Source organism: Babylonia areolata, chromosome 6, assembly GCF_041734735.1.
Source record: "Babylonia areolata isolate BAREFJ2019XMU chromosome 6, ASM4173473v1, whole genome shotgun sequence".
Lineage (NCBI taxonomy): Eukaryota > Metazoa > Mollusca > Gastropoda > Neogastropoda > Buccinidae > Babylonia > Babylonia areolata.
The window spans coordinates 32,769,215-32,793,459 of NC_134881.1; the positions used below are offsets into that span (position 1 = coordinate 32,769,215).

The 24,245-nt window shown below is 40.7% G+C and overlaps 1 protein-coding gene across 1 annotated transcript; it reads left to right on the top strand.

Moving 5' to 3' along the window:
* The first annotated feature begins 263 nt into the window (after nt 1-263).
* On the top strand, nt 264-22,936 carry LOC143282956 (tubulin--tyrosine ligase-like protein 12). The gene is made up of 14 exons (XM_076588877.1): nt 264-516; nt 2,168-2,283; nt 3,606-3,770; nt 5,477-5,513; nt 6,448-6,601; nt 7,609-7,745; nt 8,637-8,827; nt 10,222-10,437; nt 11,603-11,714; nt 13,903-14,054; nt 14,910-14,988; nt 15,277-15,345; nt 18,012-18,150; nt 18,631-22,936. The coding sequence occupies exons 1-14, from the start codon at nt 361-363 to the stop codon at nt 18,780-18,782; spliced, it is 1,875 nt and encodes a 624-aa protein (XP_076444992.1). The 5' UTR covers nt 264-360; the 3' UTR covers nt 18,783-22,936.
* Nucleotides 22,937-24,245: the final 1,309 nt, after the last annotated feature.

Genomic DNA, 24,245 nt, shown 5'->3' on the forward strand with positions numbered 1-24,245 from the left:
TTACCCATAAAACTTTAGTTAAAAAAAGAGAAAAAGAATAAAAGATCGTGGTAACCCCATACGTGATAAAAATTCAACGTTCTAGGTAGCATCAAGTTTGCTAATATTCGCGGTTAGACGACATTAGATCGTCTGTTCTTCGTGTTGTAAAGAACTTAATTTGTTATGATATTCAAGTGCCTATGAATATTCAATCACCTATTCAATACTCACGTGCCTATGAATGCTCGCGGAGAACACTACTCACCGAACCGGAAGTCAGAGTCGGAGTCAGAGAACCACGTTGTGCAGTCGAAATTTCCAGTCTTGTAGGTGCCGTGTTTGAAGCTTTGTTTTGGTTTAAGTGTGAACACCTCGAGAATGGCAGACCAAAAAGTGTCGAACGGCACAGAGGCTGACAGTGTCGAAGTCGGTCTGACAGAAGAAGAATTTACTGAACTATACAAAAACCAGTTCTTGTCGTCAGGAGTGCCAGAGCATCTGTGGAAGTCGGTGTACCAGAAAGTAACAGAGGAAGTATGTTGATTGTTGTTTTCAATGTTTTATTTATTTTCTTCTTGTTGTAAAAAGTAATTAACAATATGGGGCTGTCACCACCCACCCCTCCTCTCTCTTTCTTCTGTCATTTATTTTTTTAATGAATTTAACCACCCAGAAAAAAACCGAAAGCAAGCTTGCAGACAACCATTTAATTACAAGCAGCCAACCGATGATGAAAAACGAGTTTTTAACGTGAAAGCCTTGGTAAAGAAAACAACAACAAATCCGAATTGTGACACGTTGTTAAAATAATGTACACGTGAACACTAATAAATGCCAACAGAGGAAGTTGAAGTGGCAAAATTCACATTTCTTCTCATCCAGTTTCATTTACTCAAGGAGGCGTCACAGCATTCGGACAAATCCATACATGCTACACATTGCAAAGCAGATGCCCGACCAGCAGTGTAACCCAACGCGCTCCTCCACTAAGTGTGACTGGCATAGTGAACATCCGCCATGCTAGTTTTGAACACTACTCATTCCATCCTGAGGGGAAAACTTGTGAATGTTGCTGTTGAAGAATCTCCTTGTACAAAAGGGAACCAGTGACCAGTGACAAGTGATGTTTCAAAGCTTGCACAAGTATAGCGGCCTCTATAGTGCTCAAGTGGTGGTAGAAAATTGGGCTTCGTCTATGACCTCTTGTGTTACTTAGCTATAAAACCATTGTCCGATACAGATTCATCACCACACAGCTTGAAACAGTTTTGCATTAAAATTGGATTCACAATCAAGGCTTTTGTTCTTGCTGTCCTCCACAAGTGAACAAAACATGGTAGATAATGGGAACAGCAACAAAAAATGAGCTGCAAGACTGGTGTGTTTTTGCTTCACATCCAAGTCAGCAGCTTTTTTGAAGCTTGGAACTGACTGCTAAAGATGTTTGGCAGCTGTTGTTGATTTGTGATATGTAGTGAAGAACAAACATCAGTTGAGTCATGATGTTCTTAATCTTTAACCTGCCATTCACTTTCCTCTCCTTCCCCTTTTGTTCTTTCCCCCTTTGCAAACTCTTCCCTGTATCCCAACATGTGCAAATACTCTGACTCAAGACTGATGTGTATTTTTAGCCATAGACCCAAAGACAAACAATCATAATGACACACAAAAACATTGATAATACATACACACACAGAGAGATACTCATTGTATAATTATGTAATTTACACAAAGTGCTCATGTGCTTTTTAAGTGTGTGAATTAACAAATTTATGCAAAATCAATAATCTATTTTTTGCATTCCAAAATAATCCATGCAATGCTGCCCACCAGATTGGAACAAATGGAAATAGTTTGATCAACCCGAACAAGAACATAAATATCAAAACGACAAAAGTCCCATGGAATATATTCAAAGCCCCCTACTCCTCCTCCTGTTACTACAGTGCACTGCCCTCTGTCTCACCTCTGTCTTTGCCCCTCTTTCTCTGCGCCCACTTCAGTACAGTGACACACAGATACAGCATAAAATACAGTGTGCACGTGCAGCTTTTCAATTACAGTGATGCAGTTTTTCACACAATTGTAAACTTCTGCTTTACATACTATTACAATTACATGCACAGTTTGACTGGTCACATAAGTCGAGGTATAGGAGGTGATTTTGAATGTGATGGTGTTGCAGACCTATGACATTGGTCAGTATGTGATGGAGATGCAGGAAGAAGTGGAAGGCAAGCCTGTGCAGTCCAGAATGATTGTGCACAACGACAAAGGGATTAAAGCCATGGATTCCACAAGGTTAATGACTTTAATGATTTGTCTTAATTGTGCATGATGAAATGTTAAAAATGTTGTTTTAAAACAGTTTGCATTAATTTGTACTCTGCTGATTGGTATGCTTACTATTAAAATTTGGAAAATCAACAAAACCTGTAATGAACATTGATTCAGATGCAAAATATGTTCCAAAGCACTTTTGGTCTCAAATTCACAATTTGAAATTGAATGAGCACTTCTGTAAAGTGGAAGTAGCCAGTTTCGAAAGCACTTTTTCAGACATTCACTGTTAGGATGCTTTTGCTTTTGAAGTATGAAAAATGAGATAATTACTATTAGAAATTGTCTCATGGCAGTCTAACATAGATACCTCCCTGGGATGGACTGCCAGCACTGAGGAAGCCTAGTCTGGTTTTGAATTAGGCTTTGAATGGGGCATGAGTGGCTTGAGAGTAACACCACTTAGGACAAAAGAGCAGTTCTGACAAAAACAACAACAGCAACAACAAAAAAAAACACAAAAAACTAACCCCCCCAAAAAAACAAAAAAACAAAACAAGAAAAGAAAAAAAAGATGAAGAAAACATGGAAACCTTTCAGTTGAACAGTATAAGTATTTATTGAAGAAAATACCCACAGGCATTCATGTCATTTGTCAGAATGCTGAAAGTTGCTTTTATTTTCTTATACATATGATTGTTATATTGACGTGCGTGCATGTGTGTGCACACGTGCACACATGTGTGCTTATATGCATGTGCATATTTGTGCATGTGAGGGCATTGACTTAACATAAACTTGATAAAGGCCCATTATTTTGAAGGGAAAAAAAGACCCTACAGCTTTAACAAACAAAACCACGTCTACAAAGCAGATGCCTTACTTAACAGCATAACCTAACGGGCTTAGTCAGGCTTTGAGTGCATGTATAGATATTTGTGTACCTATCACTGTATCAGATTGGATTTCTCCCACAGAATTTTGCCAGAGGACAACACTTATGTTGCCATGGGTTCTTTTTCAGTGTGCAAGGTGCATGCTGCATATGGGACTTCGTTTTATCATCTCATCGGAATGAGTAGATGCTCAGTTTGATTTTCCAGTCAACTTGGTGGAAAAGATGAGACCGGGATTCAAATTCAGACTGTCACGCACACTGTATTGGCAGATAAATGTTTTAATCATTCTGCCACCTCCTCCAACAGGAGCACAATAAACCAGCTGTATAATTAACTATCTTTCTGATAGACTGAACAGCAAGGCATAAACCACCATAGTTGAATAAATACAATCAACCAGATTGCTGGATCCTCAGAATGACAGTTGACATTTTACCACTGCAGTGTGTTTCTTGTGGACCATGCCTGGACGTTTGAGCTGAAGTACGCACGGGCACACCTCACCCAGTTCCCTGCACTGCTGCAACGCGTGGGTCTCATGATGAATCTGGACATGGATAACCTGGACACGGAACAGTCTGGGGACTTGGTTATGCGCCACTTGTGGAAGTAAGTGCACTCTCTCTCTCTTTTTCTCTTTTCGTCCTGTGACCCACCGGGTCATGGGGGGGAACACAAGGGATGCAGCAGACGTCACTCTCCTCCAGCCTGGTCTGCTCTCGGCCTCTGACACCAGCTCTGGCATCTTCAGATGAGTCCAGGTCTTGACGTCATCTGTCCAGCTTCTTCCCCTCTTTTTTCCGCCCTCAGTGGTGTCCTGCAGGATGGTTTTGCACAGGGTGTTGTGGCGGGTCACGTGGCCAAACCAGGCCAGCTTCCTCCTTTTGATGGTGGCCAGGAGGGGTTCTTGATGTCCGGCGAGGGCTTCGACTTTGCTCCGGATATAGTCGTTGGTCTTGTGTTCGACCCATGAGATGCGGAGCAGCTTTCGGTAGCATTTCATCTCAAATGCTTGGATCCTCTTCTCAAGCTTGGTTGACAGTGTCCAGCTTTCACATCCATACAGGAGAATGGCGAGCACTAAGGATCTGTACAGTTTGTGTTTGATGGCAAGGGAAATGGTGGAGGTGGAGGTGGTAGCCTTCAAGTACTTGGGAGCGACACTTACAAAGGATGGCAGGTCGAACACAGAAGTGAAGATCCGCCTTGCAACAGCAACATCAGCCATCAAACTCAAACTGTACAGTAAGTGCACAGGGATGGTTAAAAGTATTTAAAAAAGTTTATTTTAAAGGACATTGAGTGGCTTGGTTTGTTTGAAAGTAGACGTGAATGGAAAATAGCAAAAGCCTCACGTGGATGTGAAAAGATTTATTGAAAAAATTTTTTTTGAGCATTTCTGTTGACTTGATGTGAGTTCCATGTGGATGAAATTGCAGTGTTTTTACAGTTCTAAACATGAAAACCTTTTATTTTTTTGCTAGGCAGTTTTGAATGTGGAAAGAATAAGGAAGGGTCCTGTGTGTGTGTGCGAAAGAGAAATATGCAGAAGAATGCATATTTTGAAGATCCTGAAACTAAAGTTATCAGATTTTTGTAGAGCATTTGCAAATAAGACCATTTTTTTCAGCTGTACATAGATGTAAGTGGCAGAAATCACTGTCATGGGATTGTGTCTATACAAGGGTATCAGCTGACCTGTAATCTTGCCTTCATTGTTCTCTTCACTTAGGTTGCAGCCAGTCAGTATGAATACATTTGGAGCATCGGAAAAGAAGTCAGCATTGTTGTGAAATGATTTTTAAACAGCTGGAATTTTGTGTAATCAGATAAGTGAAAATCTTGTTAAGTGCTTTTCTTTGTTGATGAGACCATCAAGCAAAATTACATGAGTGAGGAGATTAAGAATCATGTGTTTTTTTAGTTGGTCACCTAGTACTTTGATCATGCAACAAACAAAAAGGTTTATTTTGATAAGACTACCCTCCTTCCCTGATACACTCCTGAAAAAAAGTTCTATGGAGTTGTCACTGTTATTTTTGTTTATAAAAGCATAAAGAAATGTGTACTTGAAGGACTTGGTCAAGCAATGTTTTGTTTGTAAGACTATGGAATTCAAATATTTTATGTTCTTTTTAGCTGGTGCTTTGACAAGACAATAGAAGAATGTTGAATTTGATAAGAAAGTTAGTCTCATAATGGAGCACTGAGACAGAAGCTAGATCAGAACAAGTCTGTGACAGGTACACCAGTGTTCACTTTTTTCCTTTGCTGATTGTTAATTAACATTGATGGAATTTATGAATATGTTTCAGAATTGTACAGACATACAAAATTCGAACACCTGACATGGTAAGTGCGATTAAGGGGAAAGAAACACACAAAAAACAGTATCAGGTTCCATTACACATGCACACTGACACACACACACACATTCCTGTCAAACATAAATAAACTGATACAAAACTTAGCTAATGCTGTCATCATTTCATGTTTGGATACAGCTGCATGGAGTGTATACTTTTAGACATTTCTCATGTACCTCCAAATATGCACAATTTAAACAAATTATTGAGAAAATGACCAGAAGAGTAGGTTGGGGTGCAGTTAAAATGCGAGCGGTGCAGAACGCCATTTGCATGTTTCATCTGCATTTTTAATTTTCATAGCTTCTCAACACCATACCTGCCTCATTTCTGAGAATTGCTGCACTGGCTTTCAGTCTTCATGAGTATAATGTGCAAAAGTTGCCTGTGCCACTAACAGTGTGTCTGATTTACTCTGTTCCATCCTGTTCGTTCGAACTCAGCATCTGTGTTCCTTTCCCTTCTCCTGGCTTTTCTTCTGAAACGCACGCTGTGACCGTTCACTGTATAGGAGTATGTCTCATAGTTATTGGTTCTTACGGTATGCTTCTGAATTGTGGAGAACTGATCCACACAGCATGACTTATTTTTTCTCACAAATCATTCAGAATCTTAGAATATCTTTTCAATAAATTCTAAAAACCATCTTGATCTGGGACAATGTATGTGTGTGCGTAGGCGTCTTGTGTGTAGGCATGTGTGTGCGTAGGCGTGTGTGTGTGTGTGCATGTGCGCACCATGTGGTACAGTATGTGTGGTTAAGTTAAGGTGTGTTTAAAATCCATTTGGATATTTGCTCTTTTTTGTTTAAAATATGTGCTAAATGCTTAAGAAATGGCTGTTGATGATGATGATGATGGTGATGGTCATCATTGACATCTCCATTCCATTGTTATGATTATAATCCTTGCTGTGTGTAGCCAGCCAATGAGGTGATGCCACTGTGGTACGTGACGGATGAGGTGGGATCGAAAATCCAACACAGTGACAAACCCAGCTGTAAGATGGTGCCCTTCACCACCAGCCAGTGTGTCTACTCTCTGCTCTGGCCTCTGCGTGACATTGGGATCAATGGTATGGGGCTGTTTAAAGGTAGAGAGAGACGGTGTATTGTGTTCAGGTGTGTGTGTGTGTGTGTGTGTGTGTGTGTGTGTACACTTGCATATAGTAGCAAATAACCAGCATAGAATCATCAGCAGACAAATGCATAATGAAGTACAGGATACACTTCAGACACAATGTCAGGACCCCCGTAGGGAAGAGATCGAGAGACCAATTCACCAGACAACACAAACACAGAATACAGATATTTCTCTTCCACACAAGATTTATTCTCTTCCGCTCTCTCTGTCCCAAGTGCTCGGGCAGAAATTATGTATTTGATAATGATACTTTGATTTCAATTCACTCATGCAACCTCACTGTCACAGCCTTTACTAGTGAAAAAAATAACAATATTAAAACACCAATACACTATTAAGCTATAAACAAAACAAAACCAGCCAGAAGGCACTCACAAAACCACCTCTCTCTCTCTCAAATAAATGTTCTAAGAAGGGTCTGTCCATACACACACACACACACACACACACACCCACACCCACACCCACACCCAAAACAACCCAAAACCTGGACCGGCATACAGGTGTTCACTCTTATGGTGTAGTGTCTTAACCGGCTTCAGGAAGCTTCTGCTTAAAAACAAAACAAACAACAACACTGACACACAGCTCAGGACAAACATTTGCCGGACACGGGATGAACCTCATCGAGAGGCCCAGGTACTAGGGCTCGGGATACAGTGGAAGACAAAGGCCCAGGCCACCAGTCAAAAGGCCCGGAACCCAGGACACAGGTTATGGGGCAGGAGGGGATGAAGACCCAGGACGCCAGTCAAAAGCCTGGGACCCAGGACAAGGCGAAAGCTGGAACATTACGGAATGTTTCCCCCGTGCTGAGTAATATTATTTTTTTATGTTAATTAACAGAAAATGTTCAGCGCATTCAAAATGCTGGAGGATCTAGTCAGCAAAGTGTTCTGTTTCTGGTTGTGACAAGTTGTATTTATGTGGCTGTGACAGAGGAGATGACGGTCAACAGAGTGTACAGCCGGAGTGCAGAGGACCTTGTCCTGCAGGCCCTGTCCCAGCCCTGGGCACCCAGCGACATGACCCATGTACCCTTCACCCTGACCCAGCCCTCAGCAGAGTATTTTCAGGTAGTGTGTTGTGTGGGTGTGTGTGAGGGTATGGGTATGTGTGTGACGTGACCCATGTGCAGTTCACCCAGTCTCTAGCAGAGTATTTTCAGGTAGTGTGGTGTGTGTGTGGGTATGTGTGTGTGTGTGTGAATATGTGTAAGTGTGTGACATGACCCACATGCTGTTCACTCAGACCCAGCCCCCTGTAGAGTATTTTCAGGTAGTGTGGTGTAGTGTGTGTGTGTGGGTGGGGGATGGGGGGGTATCTGTGTGTGTGACATGACCCATGTGCCCTTCACTCAGACCCAGCCCCTGCACAGTATTTTGAGGTTGGGTGTGTGGGAGGGGTGGGAGGGGATGGTGTGTGTGTGTGTGTGGACAAGGGGTATGTGTTTGTGTGTGTTAGCAGAAAGAAATACACTTTCATTGCAGGAAAACGTGTGTGTGTGTGTGTGTTTGTGTGTGTCAGTACGTGCCTTTTTTCTTTATTTTAACATTGTGTCAGTGTAGTGTAGGTGGTTATTCAGTTAGGTGACATAACTTCTGAATATGATTGTAATAGTGATGATGTCAGTTTATTTTGATGATGATCATATTTCATATCTTTTTTTTCTTTTGCAAAGGTTGTTAAAAAAAAAAAAATGACTGTTACTATTTAGAATTTTCCCTTTGGCACTGGAAACTTGGAATTCATTGAGTTCGGACACTGCCCCATACACTGACATTTATGAAGCTGTTGCTTCCTGTTTTTGCACACATGTATGCACACACAGACAGATACACACACACACTAAGACATTTAGTTTTATATGGCAGCCACACACTCTTTAATTTTCCTGTGGAGTGGCATATGTGGATCAGTCTCCACGCTTTGAACTCTTTGAAACTGACACATCTGACTTTATTCAGAAATTCAGAGAAGCGGAGACGCTGCCAGACCCCAATCTGTCGTACAAGCCTCTGCCCAAAGACGCAAAACTGCGAGTGTTTGTCAGCTATCAGAACTTCAGGGAGTTTCTGACTGACGATCGCTTCATCTTGGTGGATGCTCCAGAGGAGGCGGACATTGTGTGGATTGCTCAAAGCTTCAAAGATTATGAGTAAGTGGGTTTTTTTTGTATTTGTGTTGTGTGTTTATGTATCAGTGGTGTTCAGGTCAGTTGTTGCTTGTGAGTTTTATGATGATAACAAAGGTATGGGGATGCAGATGCATGCCAGCATGCACATGGTTGCACACACACATGATGAACACAAACAACACACACACACAAACAACATGGCACCCCCCTGAAAATAGAGTATCGGCCTACATGCCAGGGTAAAAATGGTCATACATGTAAAAAGCCCTCTTGTGTGTATGAGTGAACATGGGAATCACAGCCCATGAACAAAGAAGAAAAAAAAGAAGAAAATATGGTACATACAGCTTTTGACAGCATGTGGCATAGACCCGCATGGATCTTTTCTTTGATTTAAAGTCTTTTCTTTAGTGATTTTAGACAGAATATATCATAACTTTTATTTAGATTAGTTGCTACAGACTCACAGACTGATTACACACATGCACACCCTCTCACACCCTCAATCACCCCACACTCACCCACTCTCAAGCCCTACCTCCCAACACCCACCTACACATCCCCCAACACGCACACACTGTCAAACACAACTCACTTTTCATCACATACACTGAGACAAAAAAAGCAGACAACCAGTGCTTCCATTGATGTTCAGGAAGAAGAAAAAATGCTGAGTGAAACTTAATGTTGTAAATACTGTTCTGATTTGTTACACAGATGACTTGTTTTGAATATGGTCATCCTCTCAAAAGAATAAATAAATGTACACATACATTCATGCTTAACCATGCTTGTGACTGTGCACTGGTGTGCCACAGTGTGACGCATGCACACAAAATGTACAAGTCATCTTCTTTGTTGGGTGCAGTTTCTGCGTTCTCTTAACGGTGAGAGATGGGTTTCATGCATGACTTAAACAGTGATTACGTTTAACATCAACACCTCCCTCACTTGATATGGCCAACGGGATGACGATCCAGGAAAGTTGGGGGGAGGGGACCTATCTGACTGTACACTGACACTACCTAAATGATGACACTTTAAGATGGGCTATGAAAATGCAGATTCTTATGTTGGGTGTCTGTCATTCGAACATATTGGACTGTTCAAGCACTTGATCCCATGAGGCACTATGACTTGTGTGATCTCTTTAGCCTACCATTTATGCTGCCATCTGTTTGTTTTCGGGGGCATAACACAAAAGCACCAAGGTGTATGCACACAAATGCATTCGTGTGAGAGTGCGCATATACGTACCCACTTGAACATGCTTGCCTACTCTCTTGCATTAATGATGATTTATTAACATTTTTATACTGCCAGAACCTAAAATTAAAGCTATTTAGGCAGTAAATCTCTTGCATTGAAATGATAAAAGTTTTATTGATTCTGGAAAACCAGTTTTACCTCCACAGAGAACTGAGTGTCAACCACCCAGGGCGCCACATCAACCAGTTTCCCTGTGAAATGATCCTCACCGTCAAAGACTTGTTGGCCATAGTGTCTCGGCGGGCTGCCAAAAAACCACCCCCCACTCCCCTTGCCTTGGAACCTAAATGGCTGCCTGTGACCTTCAACCTGGAAACGGAGCTGCCGCAGTTTGTCTCGTACTTCCAGGCCCGCGAAAAAGAGTGAGTAGTTTTCGGGAGGCTGTTTTGATGTTTGGTGCTACTGATTAGTGTAATTTCATGTGACGCATTGAATCATATGTGTGAGACTTATAAAACAGAGGGAAGTAATCTTTTAGTGTCTGCCATTGTGTTTCTTATTGGCTGTTACATTCATTTCCGAAACATTAATCCACGTTGATTTGAGGACATATACATATGTACAGCAGCTTAAGATTACAGTCCTGTCTGCTTATTCTGGTTAGTTGTCGACTTCATCCTGCACTTGACTTTTTGTATTCTGTTCTACTTAAGAAGCGACTGAATGTCAAATGTTTTTGTGTTATCATAATGATGTTAAGTGTAGATTGTGTTGAAGTAAAGAGAGTAATAACCTCCTTTGGAAAGGAAGAAAAGTGACATTAAACAGTGAAGAGGAAGCATATTTTGTTAAAGTGTTATCAGTTTTTTCCTTTTTCAGTAGATGAAAAAAAAAAGAATAAAAAATGTGGTTGATTGTGGGGGTTCATGGACACAGGTGATTAGTTTCTTATCAACAGGTCAATCATCAAGGGAGGTGAACAAAGTGCACAACTAGAGTTGAATAAGTCTGTATCTTTTTTCCTTTTTAAAAGGGAAAATCTGTATTTGTATAACTCAGCATCTGATATACATATTGATATATTTGATTCTTTATCTAATCTAATCTAATCTTCGTCTGAACATATGATTTATGATGTTTGGGTTACTTTTTCGTCATGAGATGCACACATCAAAAAAGCGTGAATGTGAAGACTTACTGAATCACGAGAAGAAAATTAAAGTTGAAGTTTGAACATGTGTAGAGTGTGCATCTGTATGTATGTGCATGCACATATTTGTGTGTGTGTGTGTGTGTGTGTGTGTGCGTGCGTGTAGTTGAGGTAGAAATCAGTGAGGGCCTGCTGCATTTGATTGAAAATTCACTGAAATAAGAAAATCTAGTGATCACTTATGGAACATTAACTTTATTTCATTTAAATACACTTTAGATTAGAGTTGGTTGGTGTTCAGCAGATGTTGACACCACCTAACGTTTTTTTTTTTTTTTTTTTTTTTTTTTAAATATTTAATTGAAATTCCTTCCCATCTACTTGGTTAGCACCACAGTGCCAGTATATTGAAATGCATCACTGTGGGACTGTTTCAGAGGTCTTGACAACACATGGATCTGCAAGCCGTGGAACTTGGCACGAGGCATGGACATCACTATTTCCGATGATCTTAACTGTATCGTCCGTCTGCCAGAAACCGGACCAAAGGTGTGTTGATCATGTCGTCTTTCTCCCTGATGGGCGCAATAGCCGAGTGGTTAAAGCGTTTGACTGTCAATCTGAGGGTCCCGGGTTCGAATCACGGTGACAGCGCCTGGTGGGTAAAGGGTGGAGATTTTTACGATCTCCCAGGTCAACATATGTGCAGACCTGCTAGTGCCTGAACCCCCTTCGTGTATATATGCAAGCAGAAGATCAAATACGCACGTTAAAGATCCTGTAATCCATGTCAGCGTTCGGTGGGTTATGGAAACAAGAACATACCCAGCATGCACACCCCCGAAAACGGAGTATGGCTGCATACATGGCGGGGTAAAAACGGTCATACACGTAAAAGCCCAGTCGTGTGCATACGAGTGAACGCAGAAGAAGTCTTTCTCCCTGGTACCAATCATTCACAGACAAATGGAAGTGTGAATGAGGCAGAGGGAGAGGTAACTTTACAATGGCAAACAAGTAGAGTGACCTCTGCTCTGAAAGTAAGATGATGGCACACCGTGATTTCCTGGGCTGACAAATTCCACAGTGTGAAGACACCGATGAAGCACATGTAATGATGGCAGAGTTTTCAAATGTGACTTTCTAATTAGTCTTCAAATGTGATTTTCTAATTAGTCTAGGTCTTTTCAGCTTTGGGTTTATAATAGGTGCACATGTTTAATCTTATCTGAAATTTCTTTCAGGGTTTTACCAATTCATTACTATTCCCAGTTTCTTCTTCTTATTATTCTGATTTTGAGAGAAATTCATGACTTTTTGTTGGAGGTGTACATGGTTAAAATGATTAAAGTGCCAAGATTTTGTTTTTCCTTATCCACTCCCCCCCTCCCCCCCAAAAAAAAACATACAAGCCCAAAACAGCTGCATAAACACTTGATCAGAACTTCTCTGATTAAAACAATAACAACAACAAAACCCTTAAAGATTTAACATAAGTGATCATAGACAAAACTGCATGGTAGGACAGGATGTCTGGATAAAAGCTGTTTGACTCTTTTACATGGACTCTTGCAGACAGTCTGCCCTGGCTCTTGAAAATTTTATTTCAGAAGTGACTTTGGTCTCATACTGAGACAACAAATTGAATTTTGATGACATATTTTACACTTGTGGACTTCATAATTAGAACTTTATTTTCTAATGGCAATAGTCTGATAAAAAAGCAAAAAAATAAAAAAGATTTAAGATATTGGTACACATATCTTTGGCATGCTTTTATTCTTCGGGAATATATACAGTTTCAGTTTCAGTTGCTCAAGGAGGCGTCACTGCGTTCGGACAAACCATATACGCTACACATCTGCCAAGCAGATGCCTGACCAGCAGCGTAACCCAACGCGCTTAGTCAGGCCTTGAGAATATATACAGAAAGAGTAAAAGTTGTAGTTCAGGACACCGAATTATCCATACTTTTGGTAAAAGATAGGAAGCTGAAAGTTTTCTTGTCACAGATATTCAGTTTTGTGATTTGTTTGTGAACTCTTCCTCCATCCTGTTTCATGTAAGGTATCAGTTTGTCTGTAAACATGTGTCTCTTAAAGGGAATTGAATTTTCAAGATGTGCATGTATTTATACCGTGTGTTGAAGGTGTAGCTGAATTTTAGATACTGGAAAATGTTACCAACAGTAATATTAAAATTGAAGCTCACCTATGAAAGCTGGTTGTGAAAAAGTCAGTAAGACACATCTGCAGCCAGGCAAGCAACTCGGTCCACCCAACTGCCCCACCCACTCTGACGCAAGTTTTCTAAAGTGCCCATCCACTCTGACATAAGTTTTCCAACGTGCCCATCTACTCTGACGCAAGTTTTCCAAAGTGCCTATCCACTCTGATGCAAGTTTCCCAAAATTTTCCAAAGTGCCCATCCTCTCTGACGCAAGTTTTCCAAAGTGTCCATCCACTCTGACGCAAGTTTTCCAAAGTGCCCATCCATCCACTCTGACGCAAGTTTTCCAAAGTGCCCATCCACTCTGACGCAAGTTTTCCAAAGTGCCCATCCATCCACTCTGACGCAAGTTTTCCAAAGTGCCCATCCACTCTGACGCAAGTTTTCCAAAGTGCCCATCCACTCTGATGCAAGTTTTTCACACTAGAATGAAGGTGGAAAAGGAATACACCAACTGTAACCATCTATACATTGTTCCTGGAAATGAGAATGACCAATTTTTATACAGGTGGCGTGCAAGTATGTGGAAAACCTAGTTCTGTTTGACCGTGGCGACATCGGGAAGGTCAAGTTTGATGTCCGCTACATTGTGCTGCTGCGGTCTGTCCAGCCACTGAAGCTCTACGCCTATAAAGTCTTCTGGCTGCGTTTTGCCAACATGTAAGTGAAGTGTGTGCATTTGATGTAGAAGTGGGGCAGAGGAGATGGAGGGGAGATTTTTTGGATATGGGAAACTGAGAGGGGAATGAAGGGGGCAGGGTAGGGGAGAGTAAGGAAGAGAGTTTTTTTATTTTATAGAATATATTTCATTCATGTTTTATGTAATAAAATCTGGTGATTTGTCAAGGATTGAGTCTTCAAACTAGGGAAGGATCTCCCACCCATCCACAATTTCTTGTTTATTTTTCCACCATCCAGATGAGTTTGTCATTTTTATTGTTGTATCTTTCAGTTATACTTTTTCACCTGAGCTAAGGGTTAAGGTTTCTCTCCTCAAGCTGTAAAATTCATGACCTTTTTGATATATATATATTAGCTTTTGAATTCATGACCTTTTAGTATGTTTTAGGAGTTATAGAATTCAGGACATTTTGAAGTGTTTTAGAAGCTTTAGAATTCAGGACATTTTTAGTATATTTTAGGAGCTGTAGATTTCAAGACATTTTTAGTATGTTTTGGGAGGAATGAAATTCAGGACCCATTGAGTATATTTTAGAATGATTGAGGAGGCGCCGTGGCAGAATGAGGTGTTTGAGTTGATCCTGTGTTGACCAGTGATCAGGATTCAAGGCCCAGTTTCAGCATGGTGGGACAGGCGGGCACCTGATTTGGGAAGGTGAAAACGGGGAACGTTGAGGATTGGGCACCGCCTTCCTGTGCCGAGCCCCAAACACACTGGATGTGAATTCACTGCCCTGATGGCCGTAAAAGGCTGTGGGACCTTTAACCTTTGAACATTTTGTGTTTTGTTTTCAAATTTATTTTGTTTGATGAAAGCATGATGTTGTGTTGCAGTGAATTCTCCATGGACCATTTTGAGGAATATGAAAAGCACTTCACAGTGATGAACTACGTTCCTTCAGAACTGAAGCAGGTCAGTATGGGCATTGACATCCCTCTTTTCAAAGCACTGATGGTCAAAAAAAAAAAAGGTTTTGCGTGTGTGTGTGTGTGTGTGTGTGTGTGTGCGCGCGTGTGGTAACTAAAGGAAGTAAGAAAAGAAGAAAGAAACAAAGATGTATGATATCCCCATGTTTTAAAAAAAAAAGAAGAAAAAAAAAACAATAACAAATTTGTGTGATAGTGAGTGTCTGTGGTGTGTGTGTGTGTGTGTGTGTTGTGGTGGGCTGGATTGTAGGCAACCCGTTTTGATCTGTTGCAGATACACTACGATGAATTCATCCCCATGTTTGAGCAGCAGAACCCAGGTTTCAGTTGGTCCACAGTAGAGGTGCGGTTCCCCTTATGTTGTGAAAGGATTTTCTGATGACTTGTGCATAGAAAAAGGGAAAGTAAAAACACTATAAACAATTTAAAAATGACATAAAATCAAGTATATGATAAATGTGCACATAAGTACAGACATTTAGACAATTAGATATTGTAGTGTATGTTACCCTTGTATTTTTTAATTGTTGTAGAGTTGTGTGATGGCTTTTTCTTGTTAGCTTTTTTGTTCTGCACATTTTCATCAAAATGGGGAATAAACACTGTCTGACTTTGTGAAGATTTTACACATGAATCATGCACACAAAAACCATACAACAGTGTTTTCACATACCTCACAATTTTAGTCTTGTTTGAAGTGTTCTTTTAAATTGTTACATGATGTAAGTTTGGAAGATATAAATGAGTACTTTATGAAATTATACTTGCTGGAATCCGTACGAATTGAGATTTTAGGGGGGGAAAAAAGTGTATTTTTACTTAATAAGAAAATTTTTTCCTTTGCTTTTTCTTAGTAGTGTCAGTTATATCAGACCCAAGCTGGGTTTGCATGACAAAATTATAGGATATATAGGATACAGTGTCATTGGGTTTTTTTTTCCTCCACAATTTTATTCAGACACAGGTTTACAGAAAGCAAATATAATTTGTACATAGGGAAGAAGAAACAGGATACTACGGTTGCAGTGTTATTACTTTGAACATGGCATGTTATGTGTGAGACAGAGCAGAGAATATGGATGCTATGTTATTGGTTCCAACTTGCCATGTTGTGTGTGAGAGCAGAGAATACTGATGCAGTGTTACCAGTTCCAACTTGCCATGTTGTGTGTGAGACAGATCAGAGAATATGGATACAGTGTTACTGGTTCCAACTTGCCATGTTGTGTGTGAGACAGAGTAGATAATAGGGATGCTGTGTTACTGGTTCCAACTTGCCGTGTTGTGTGTGAGAGTAGAGAATACTGATGGAGTGTTACCAGTTCCAACTTGCCATGTTGTGTGTGAGACAAGAGCAGAGAATAGGGATGCAGTGTTACCAGTTCCAACTTGCCATGTTGTGTGTGAGACAAAAGCAGAGAATAGGGATGCAGTGTTACTGGTTCCAACTTGCCATGTTGTGTGTGAGACAGAGCAGAGAATAGGGATGCAGTGTTACTGGTTCCAACTTGCCATGTTGTGTGTGAGACAGAGCAGAGAATAGGGATGCAGTGTTACTGGTTCCAACTTGCCATGTTGTGTGTGAGACAAGAGCAGAGAATAGGGATGCAGTGTTACTGGTTCCAACTTGCCATGTTGTGTGTGAGACAAGAGCAGAGAATAGGGATGCAATGTTACCAGTTCCAACTTGCCATGTTGTGTGTGAGACAGAGCAGAGAATAGGGATGCAGTGTTACTGGTTCCAACTTGCCATGTTGTGTGTGAGACAGAGCAGAGAATACTGATGCAGCGTTACTGGTTCCAACTTGCCATGTTGTGTGTGAGACAGAGCAGAGAATAGGGATGCAGCATTACTGGTTCCAACTTGCCATGTTGTGTGTGAGACAGAGTAGAGAATACTGATGGAGTGTTACTGGTTCCAACTTGCCGTGTTGTGTGTGAGACAGAGCAGAGAATAGGGATGCAGTGTTACTGGTTCCAACTTGCCATGTTGTGTGTGAGACAGGGCAGAGAATAGGTATGCAGCGTTACTGGTTCCAACTTGCCATGTTGTGTGTGAGACAGAGCAGAGAATATATATGCAGTGTTACTGGTTCCAACTTGCCATGTTGTGTGTGAGACAAGAGCAGAGAATAGGGATGCAGTGTTACTGGTTCCAACTTGCCATGTTGTGCGTGAGACAGAGCAGAGAATATGTATGCAATGTTACCAGTTCCAACTTGCCATGTTGTGTGTGAGACAGAGCAGAGAATAGGGATGCAGTGTTACCAGTTCCAACTTGCCATGTTGTGTGTGAGACAAGAGCAGAGAATAGGGATGCAGTGTTACCAGTTCCAACTTGCCATGTTGTGTGTGAGACAGAGCAGAGAATACTGATGGAGTGTTACCAGTTCCAACTTGCCATGTTGTGTGTGAGACAGAGCAGAGAATACTGATGCAGCGTTACTGGTTCCAACTTGCTATGTTGTGTGTGTGACAGAGCAGAGAATACGGATGTAGTGTTACTGGTTCCAACTTACTATGTTGTGTGTGAGACAGAGCAGAAAATAGGGATGCAGCATTACTGGTTCCAACTTGCCTTGTGTGTGAGACAGAGTAGATAATAGGGATGCAATGTTACCAGTTCCAACTTGCCATGTTGTGTGTGAGACAGAGCAGAGAATATATATGCAGTGTTACTGGTTCCAACTTGCCGTGTTGTGTGTGAGACAGAGCATAGAATACTGATGCAGCGTTACTGGTTCCAACTTGCCATGTTGTGTGTGAGACAAGAGCAGAGAATAGGGATGCAGTGTTACCAGTTCCAACTTGCCATGTTGTGTGTGAGACAGAGCAGAGAATAGGGATGCAGTGTTACCAGTTCCAACTTGCCATGTTGTGTGTGAGACAGAGCAGAGAATAGGGATGCAGTGTTACTGGTTCCAACTTGCCATGTTGTGTGTGAGACAAGAGCAGAGAATAGGGATGCAGTGTTACTGGTTCCAACTTGCCGTGTTGTGTGTGAGGCAGGGTTCCATCTTTGAGATGCTGCGTGAGCTGTTTGAGGCGGCAGTGTCCATGCCGCCCCCACAGGGCCTGGCTCACTCCCCCCAGTCACGCTCCATGTATGCTGTGGATCTGCTGCTCAAATGGGACAAGAATGACGCTGGTATGTCAGTCTGTCTGTTTTGTGTATGTCTACATGTGTGTTTATCATGGGCAGGGTGGAGCCAGTGGGAGGAAGAGGGGTATGATGTGTGGGGGGTGGTGTGTGTGCGTACGTGCTGTGTACATGCATGTGTGTGTATGGTGGGCAGGGTGGAGCAGAAGGGGGAGGAAGAGGGGTATGATGTGTGGGGGGTGGTGTGTGTGTGCGTACGTGCTGTGTACATGCATGTGTGTGTATGGTGGGCAGGGTGGAGCAGAAGGGGGAGGAAGAGGGGTGTGATGTGTGGGGGGTGGTGTGTGTGTGTACGTGCTGTGTACATGCATGTGTGTGTATGGTGGGCAGGGTGGAGCAGAAGGTGTGATGTGTGAGGGGTGGTATGTGTGTGTGTGTGCGTGCATGTGCGTGTATGCGCCAGTGTGTGCGTGCGTGTATGTCCCAGTGTGAGTGTGTAACCTACAGTGTTGTGTTACCTTTGTGTAGGTGAGAGGTGCATCATGCCACAACTGTGCGAGGTGAACTTCTGTCCTGACTGTGAGCGGGCCTGCAAGTACCACCCCTTCTTTGTCAATGACGTCTTCAGCACCCTCTTCCTGGATGACACGGAGGGCAAGCATGTGCAGCTCATCTCGTGACCCTACCCTGCACTGGTCACCTCCACCTGAGTTCTGTGGAGACACTGGCCCACAGCTGTGCTTTGTTTGGGGAGAGACATATTGTCTGCATCTTTAATGTTCCCTGTGGAACTCCTTATAGACATTTTCTGATATGTTAGGTAGATTCTGCTGAAATGTTGTTGTGTCGTGTTTTGAGAAGAGGCATGATATGAAGGTAAGTAATTGTTTCTTTGTTGCTTAAAGCCCATCCAATTCCACAGGTTTGGGAGGGGATGTAGGGCAAGATGGAGTGAGATCAGCAGAAGGGGGGTGGGGAGTACAGAGAGTGAACAACTTGGTCATGTAATCCCATCCGATCAGGTTCAAACATATATATATCTTTATGACTGGAAGACGATATGCTGGAAGTGTTGGAAACTGGAGGAAGGGAGGCAGAGGTAACACTATGTGTCACACACCTGAACTGTTGTAGCACTCGCAGCTTGTTCCTGACCTCTACAGCCTCACTGCTTCATGCAGCAAGGATCAAGGTATTCAAAGGCAGTGCAGTTGTCCTGCCGACAGTGAAATGATTACTTGAACATTTTTCATTTATCTGCTCAAAGGATAATGACATGAACAGTGGAAAGCTAGCCAAGTTACATGTTCATGCAGAAGCGTGTTAGCAGACCCGCCGGTAAACTGGAGTTTGATTGGAGTAGTTCTCTGTGAGAGGGTGCCTGGAAATGTTTCAGTTCAAGATGATGAGACATTTCTGTGTGTGAGGAGTTCCATTCTGCATTATTTTTTTTTTAAATTCCGTTGAACATTACAATCACTGAGCTGTGGATTAACTGTGAAAAGGGATACAAAGATTCAGTGACCTGCATGCAGTCTGTAACATTCACTGTTCAACAAGGTTCACAAAAAAGTTAAGGAACTTGGGAACTTGAAGTTTTCTTCTTGGGAGCTTGGTTAAATGATGCTGAGTTTTCAGCAAACAATGTAATGAGCACTACTCATAACCAGGGGTGCTTTCTTGCACATACACTTTCCTTTTTTTTTTTTTTAAATGAGTGTTTGTTGAACTGAAAGTTCTGTGCTAGAAACCAAACAATTCATTGTAGCAAAAACCACCCAGGTTGATCGGCATTTCTTTGTTTTATGATCATAAAATGGATGTATCAGTCATTCAAACTTTCCCAATCTTCATCATGAGTTTCAGTTTTTCCCTGTCTTCATCATGACTTTCATGCTTTGTTAAATCATAACAATATCGCCATGCATTTTCCCCACATAATTTACATGATATTCATTCTGGACAAGCCCATTTGTCCAAATTATGGTCAGTGGGACGTCTTCTTCCACATAATATAAATCTACATCATAGTTTCATACTATGATTTCATCACAGCTTTTGGGCTTTGATACACATTGATACTGATTTTCAGTTTCTCCTATTTTAGGGTTATTTTCTTTTTTTAAAAAATGGATGTCCAGTTTTCATACAGTGACTATGTGAGTATGTCAGTAGTGTATTCCCTCATGTTGATGTCCAGTTTTCATACAGTGACGAGGCCTGTACTATGTTGTATGTCCAACCCTTTGGTGCACTTTGCATGCCATTACTACCAAGAAACAGATCGCCAATCAGCATAAAAAATGAAATCAAAATTGGTTGTTTTCTCAAAGACAGCTGGATTTGCAGCATGAACCAGAGGTGCCACCCATACAGACCCCATCCAGTCTAATTGCTGTAGGACTTGGTTAAACAAAATGTCCCACTGCAATAAATAACAGCATTATCCACAATTTCCCCCCTCAATACAAAATGAGTAGTGTTCACAATTCATGGACGTTCCACAAGAAGCACTGAAGGAAAAGTGTACAATGTACAAACACTAATACAAGAAAGTTTTGCTTCAGTATTAATTTACTAATGTATGGGAACTGCCATCTCATCTAAAATAAGCACCATCTAACTCACTCATGAATCAATTGGATAATCCTATAAAATCCTCAACTATTTTTGTAAAGTTTGAAAAGTAAACTGGAAAATGGAGCATCGATGCTAAACCAAATTTTCGATCAAAATATATTATGAAACAAAGAAGGGACTGTTTAAAAGCTTCAAAGATTGCCTTGTCCCTATCCTACTTACACTACGTCCATTCCATCAGTCACACAAAGGAATGGTGGGGACGGAAGAAATGTGGTTATCATTAGCTAAATAACAATTTGCTGAAGTTTCTATTGATAGCCTACATGGGTAGCCTACTGAAAGACAGGGGAAAATACCAACAGAGACAGTCTACTAAAAGTTGCATGTAGAACTGCCAGTTGACTAAAAGTTGCATGTAGAACTGCGGCTGAAATGAGTTCTTAACGGATGATAACTGGGGTGTTGGGGGATGGGGTGGGTAGAAGAAGTATCTTGCCTTTCTTCCGTGGGTAAAAGGTTCTGTGCAAACTGAAAATGTAGTACGAACACCATGATTATGCATAGTGTTTTCAACAGGTCCCTTTTCATTGACGGACATCATTACGAACGCATTCCTTGTAAGATAAGTCATATGTGCATTTTCCCCACTCCATGCAGCGGGTTTTGAACAAACAATGTGTTGAAAAAAAAAAAAAGGGCATTTGGAGTTCGTTTTAGAAATGCACACACAGGTTCCTTGTTGTTCAGACTGAAGACAACACAACTCATACAGATTGAGTTTTCCACTCAAGTCCACAAAATGAATAGTTCACAGTGCAAATAACCAGGTAAAAGAAAAGTGAGTTGTTCCTTCATTCTCCATGTATCTTGGAACCCATTTCCATGCTTGGTAATTACATTTTCCTTGGTCATCTGAATTTGTTTTTGTGTACCATTACCATTCCTTTCAAACTGGTATCTGTTGTGAGCTTGTGTGAGTTTATAAACTGAAGACTGAAGGTGTGTTGCACGTGTTGCTTGGAATCAATCTATTTGTGAACTCAGCGATTTACGGTTTATCTAGTTAAACAGTGATGGGTTACTTCCCTTGCTGGGAAATATGACATTTTAAGTTCCATGAGAAATTTTCATGCCTTAAGGAAGTAACAAAAAGGAAAACATTATTACAAAGTCAGTGATGAAAACTTGGGACAGCTCAATGAAAAGCATGTAAAAAATTGTAGAACATGCATTCTTTTCTCTGTGCTTGAACTACATGTATGCTTGGTGTATACAGCTTGTGGAGAATTATTTTCCAAAATGGCATTGTCACCGCATCATACGTGTTGGTTTGAAGCAAGTGTCTGTTATTTTGCTTGCAGCCTTTTTCATGCACACATATACTGGCAGACATGAATCCAGACTGGTATGCTCACATTGAATACATACGAACAACTTTGGGTGTATTTCTGTCTTTTGACAAGTGGGTACAGATGCAGTTACAAACTGACATTATATACTTGTATTCTTAAAATAACAACAAATACACATCTTCTATTTTAGACTTTGTGGGTCCATGTGTCAGAACCCTGCATGCAAGTGTCAGTGAAATATTTTGTCAGGCTGAGCAACTGTATGTGAGATATGAATTCATTCTCTCATTCAGTTGAGCAGTTTCATCCGTACAGATGAGCACACACCACAAACTCAGGTGGTATCGCGACTTTATTCTCAGTGCTTTTTCCGACAAACACTTAACAGCCGTGTGTTTTCATGATTCAGTTCACAAACGTTGATGCTCTAACCCTTTTTTTGTGTAAAAAGTTTCTCTCTAGAGTTAGGAGGTACATGTATTTGGATAACCGACACAGAACACGTACAATCATTCATGGATGGACACTTACTGATTATTTACACTCTGTACATAAGGAATATTTATGTAGTGGATGCATTTTAGTTGAGATTAATTTGGCCTTTGAATGTGTATTCATAGGATTTTATGGCATTGTCCAGAGTGTGTATATTCATTTTGAATGGTTTTGTTTTTGTATTTTTTTTATATTACCCTTTTACCTGTCAGGAAAAGATCTATTTTTTGCCTGGAAAGGGCTCATTGCGACTTGGTTAATTTACCACCATTTCATGCTCTGTCAGTATTTCCTAAGATCAATCAAAAAGAAATTAATGGTTTTACGTTGAAAAGACTTGAAAGGATTAATATAAAAATAAACGGAATAAATGGAATGTTTAATTGAGAAATGAAAAGGAATTTTTTTTTTTTTTACAGAAAGAAGGGTCAGACAAAAATGCATTTTGAATCATGATGATCAAAGTAATTATTGAGAGGGGAAGATGAGATGCTTGTGAAGAGACTTTTCTTCACACTGTATGTCAGAATCAACAATGTTCTTGTGAATCCATATTGTAAAGCTTCACAATAACTGGTCTTGAAAAAAAACAGATGTACCAAAAATCTTTAACAGACTTGTTTGCAAAAAATGTTTGGGGAAGAGGTTACAATGATCCGCTAGTTAACAGTGCAAGCAGAATGCACACAAATCCAAGTACAAACATCTGACAGCAGTCTGTAAGAGCAGAGGGTCTTGTCCACAGTCTGACATTTAGGTCAGTGTGGGTTACTGTGGGCTACAGACGAATTCCAACTTGGATATTTCACTTTGTCCTCAGTTCTAACATGAAAAAAGCAGTTGACATGTGATGGCAAAAAGCCAAATTTTCTCATTTCACACAAACAGTAGACTTGTTCACTCAGTGTAATGAACTTGAACATGGAAAAAAGGGGGAAGATTATTATTGTATTCATGCATTTTTAATGTGTGTGTAAATGTACACGTGGAGAAGTACCTTGTAAGATAATGTACACTGCACATTATGCTTTTATTTACATTTCATAACACATTACAACAGCTCATAGCATCACAGACACATTACAGTGAACATGTTCCATTTTGACAGCCTCTCTTTAATGGAAACAATGCTTCAATGAATATAGATACAAACATTATTGAGCACATCAACTTGGCAATCAACTGGAAAACAAAAAGGTACATGCATGTATAGGAATGTAGAGTGACTAATATACAATATATAGAGATGTATGTCAAAACAGAATACTGGAATGCCAATATGAAATAACCTGCATTGTTTGTCCAAGGCAAAGTCTTCTCGTGGACACAATTGTAGATTTGATTGCATGACTATACTGTTTATAAACAGTTTTCTTTTTAATTTATTAATCTTTTGTTGTTATAAAGCGCCTTTGTGCCTTGAACAGGCGCAATAGAGATGGTAATTACAAGGATTCAGTTCATGCAAAGTGAAGGGGGAAAAATCCCATTCCACAAAATTTTAAATGGACCAAAACATTCCCTGTGTATTTTTTTTTTTTTTTTAATCCCTCTTAACAAATTCCCATTTGATGTTTATCTTTGTTACATATATATATTGGAAAAAAAAAAAAAAAAGTGAACAAAAACTAAAACATCAGAAATGGGAAATGGTATTAAACACACCTGTACATTCCAAGCTATTGGATTCCAATAGCAGAATGGTTGCTGAAT

What these genes read in the sequence shown, in the direction of transcription:
- LOC143282956 (XM_076588877.1), top strand. Translation starts at nt 361, where the DNA reads ATGGCAGACCAAAAAGTGTCGAACGGCACAGAGGCTGACAGTGTCGAA. An exon ending in AAAGCCATGGATTCCACAAG is followed by an intron (nt 2,284 to 3,605) that starts GTTAATGACTTT and finishes TTACCACTGCAG; the next exon opens with TGTGTTTCTTGTGGACCATG. An exon ending in TTCCAGGCCCGCGAAAAAGA is followed by an intron (nt 10,438 to 11,602) that starts GTGAGTAGTTTT and finishes GGACTGTTTCAG; the next exon opens with AGGTCTTGACAACACATGGA.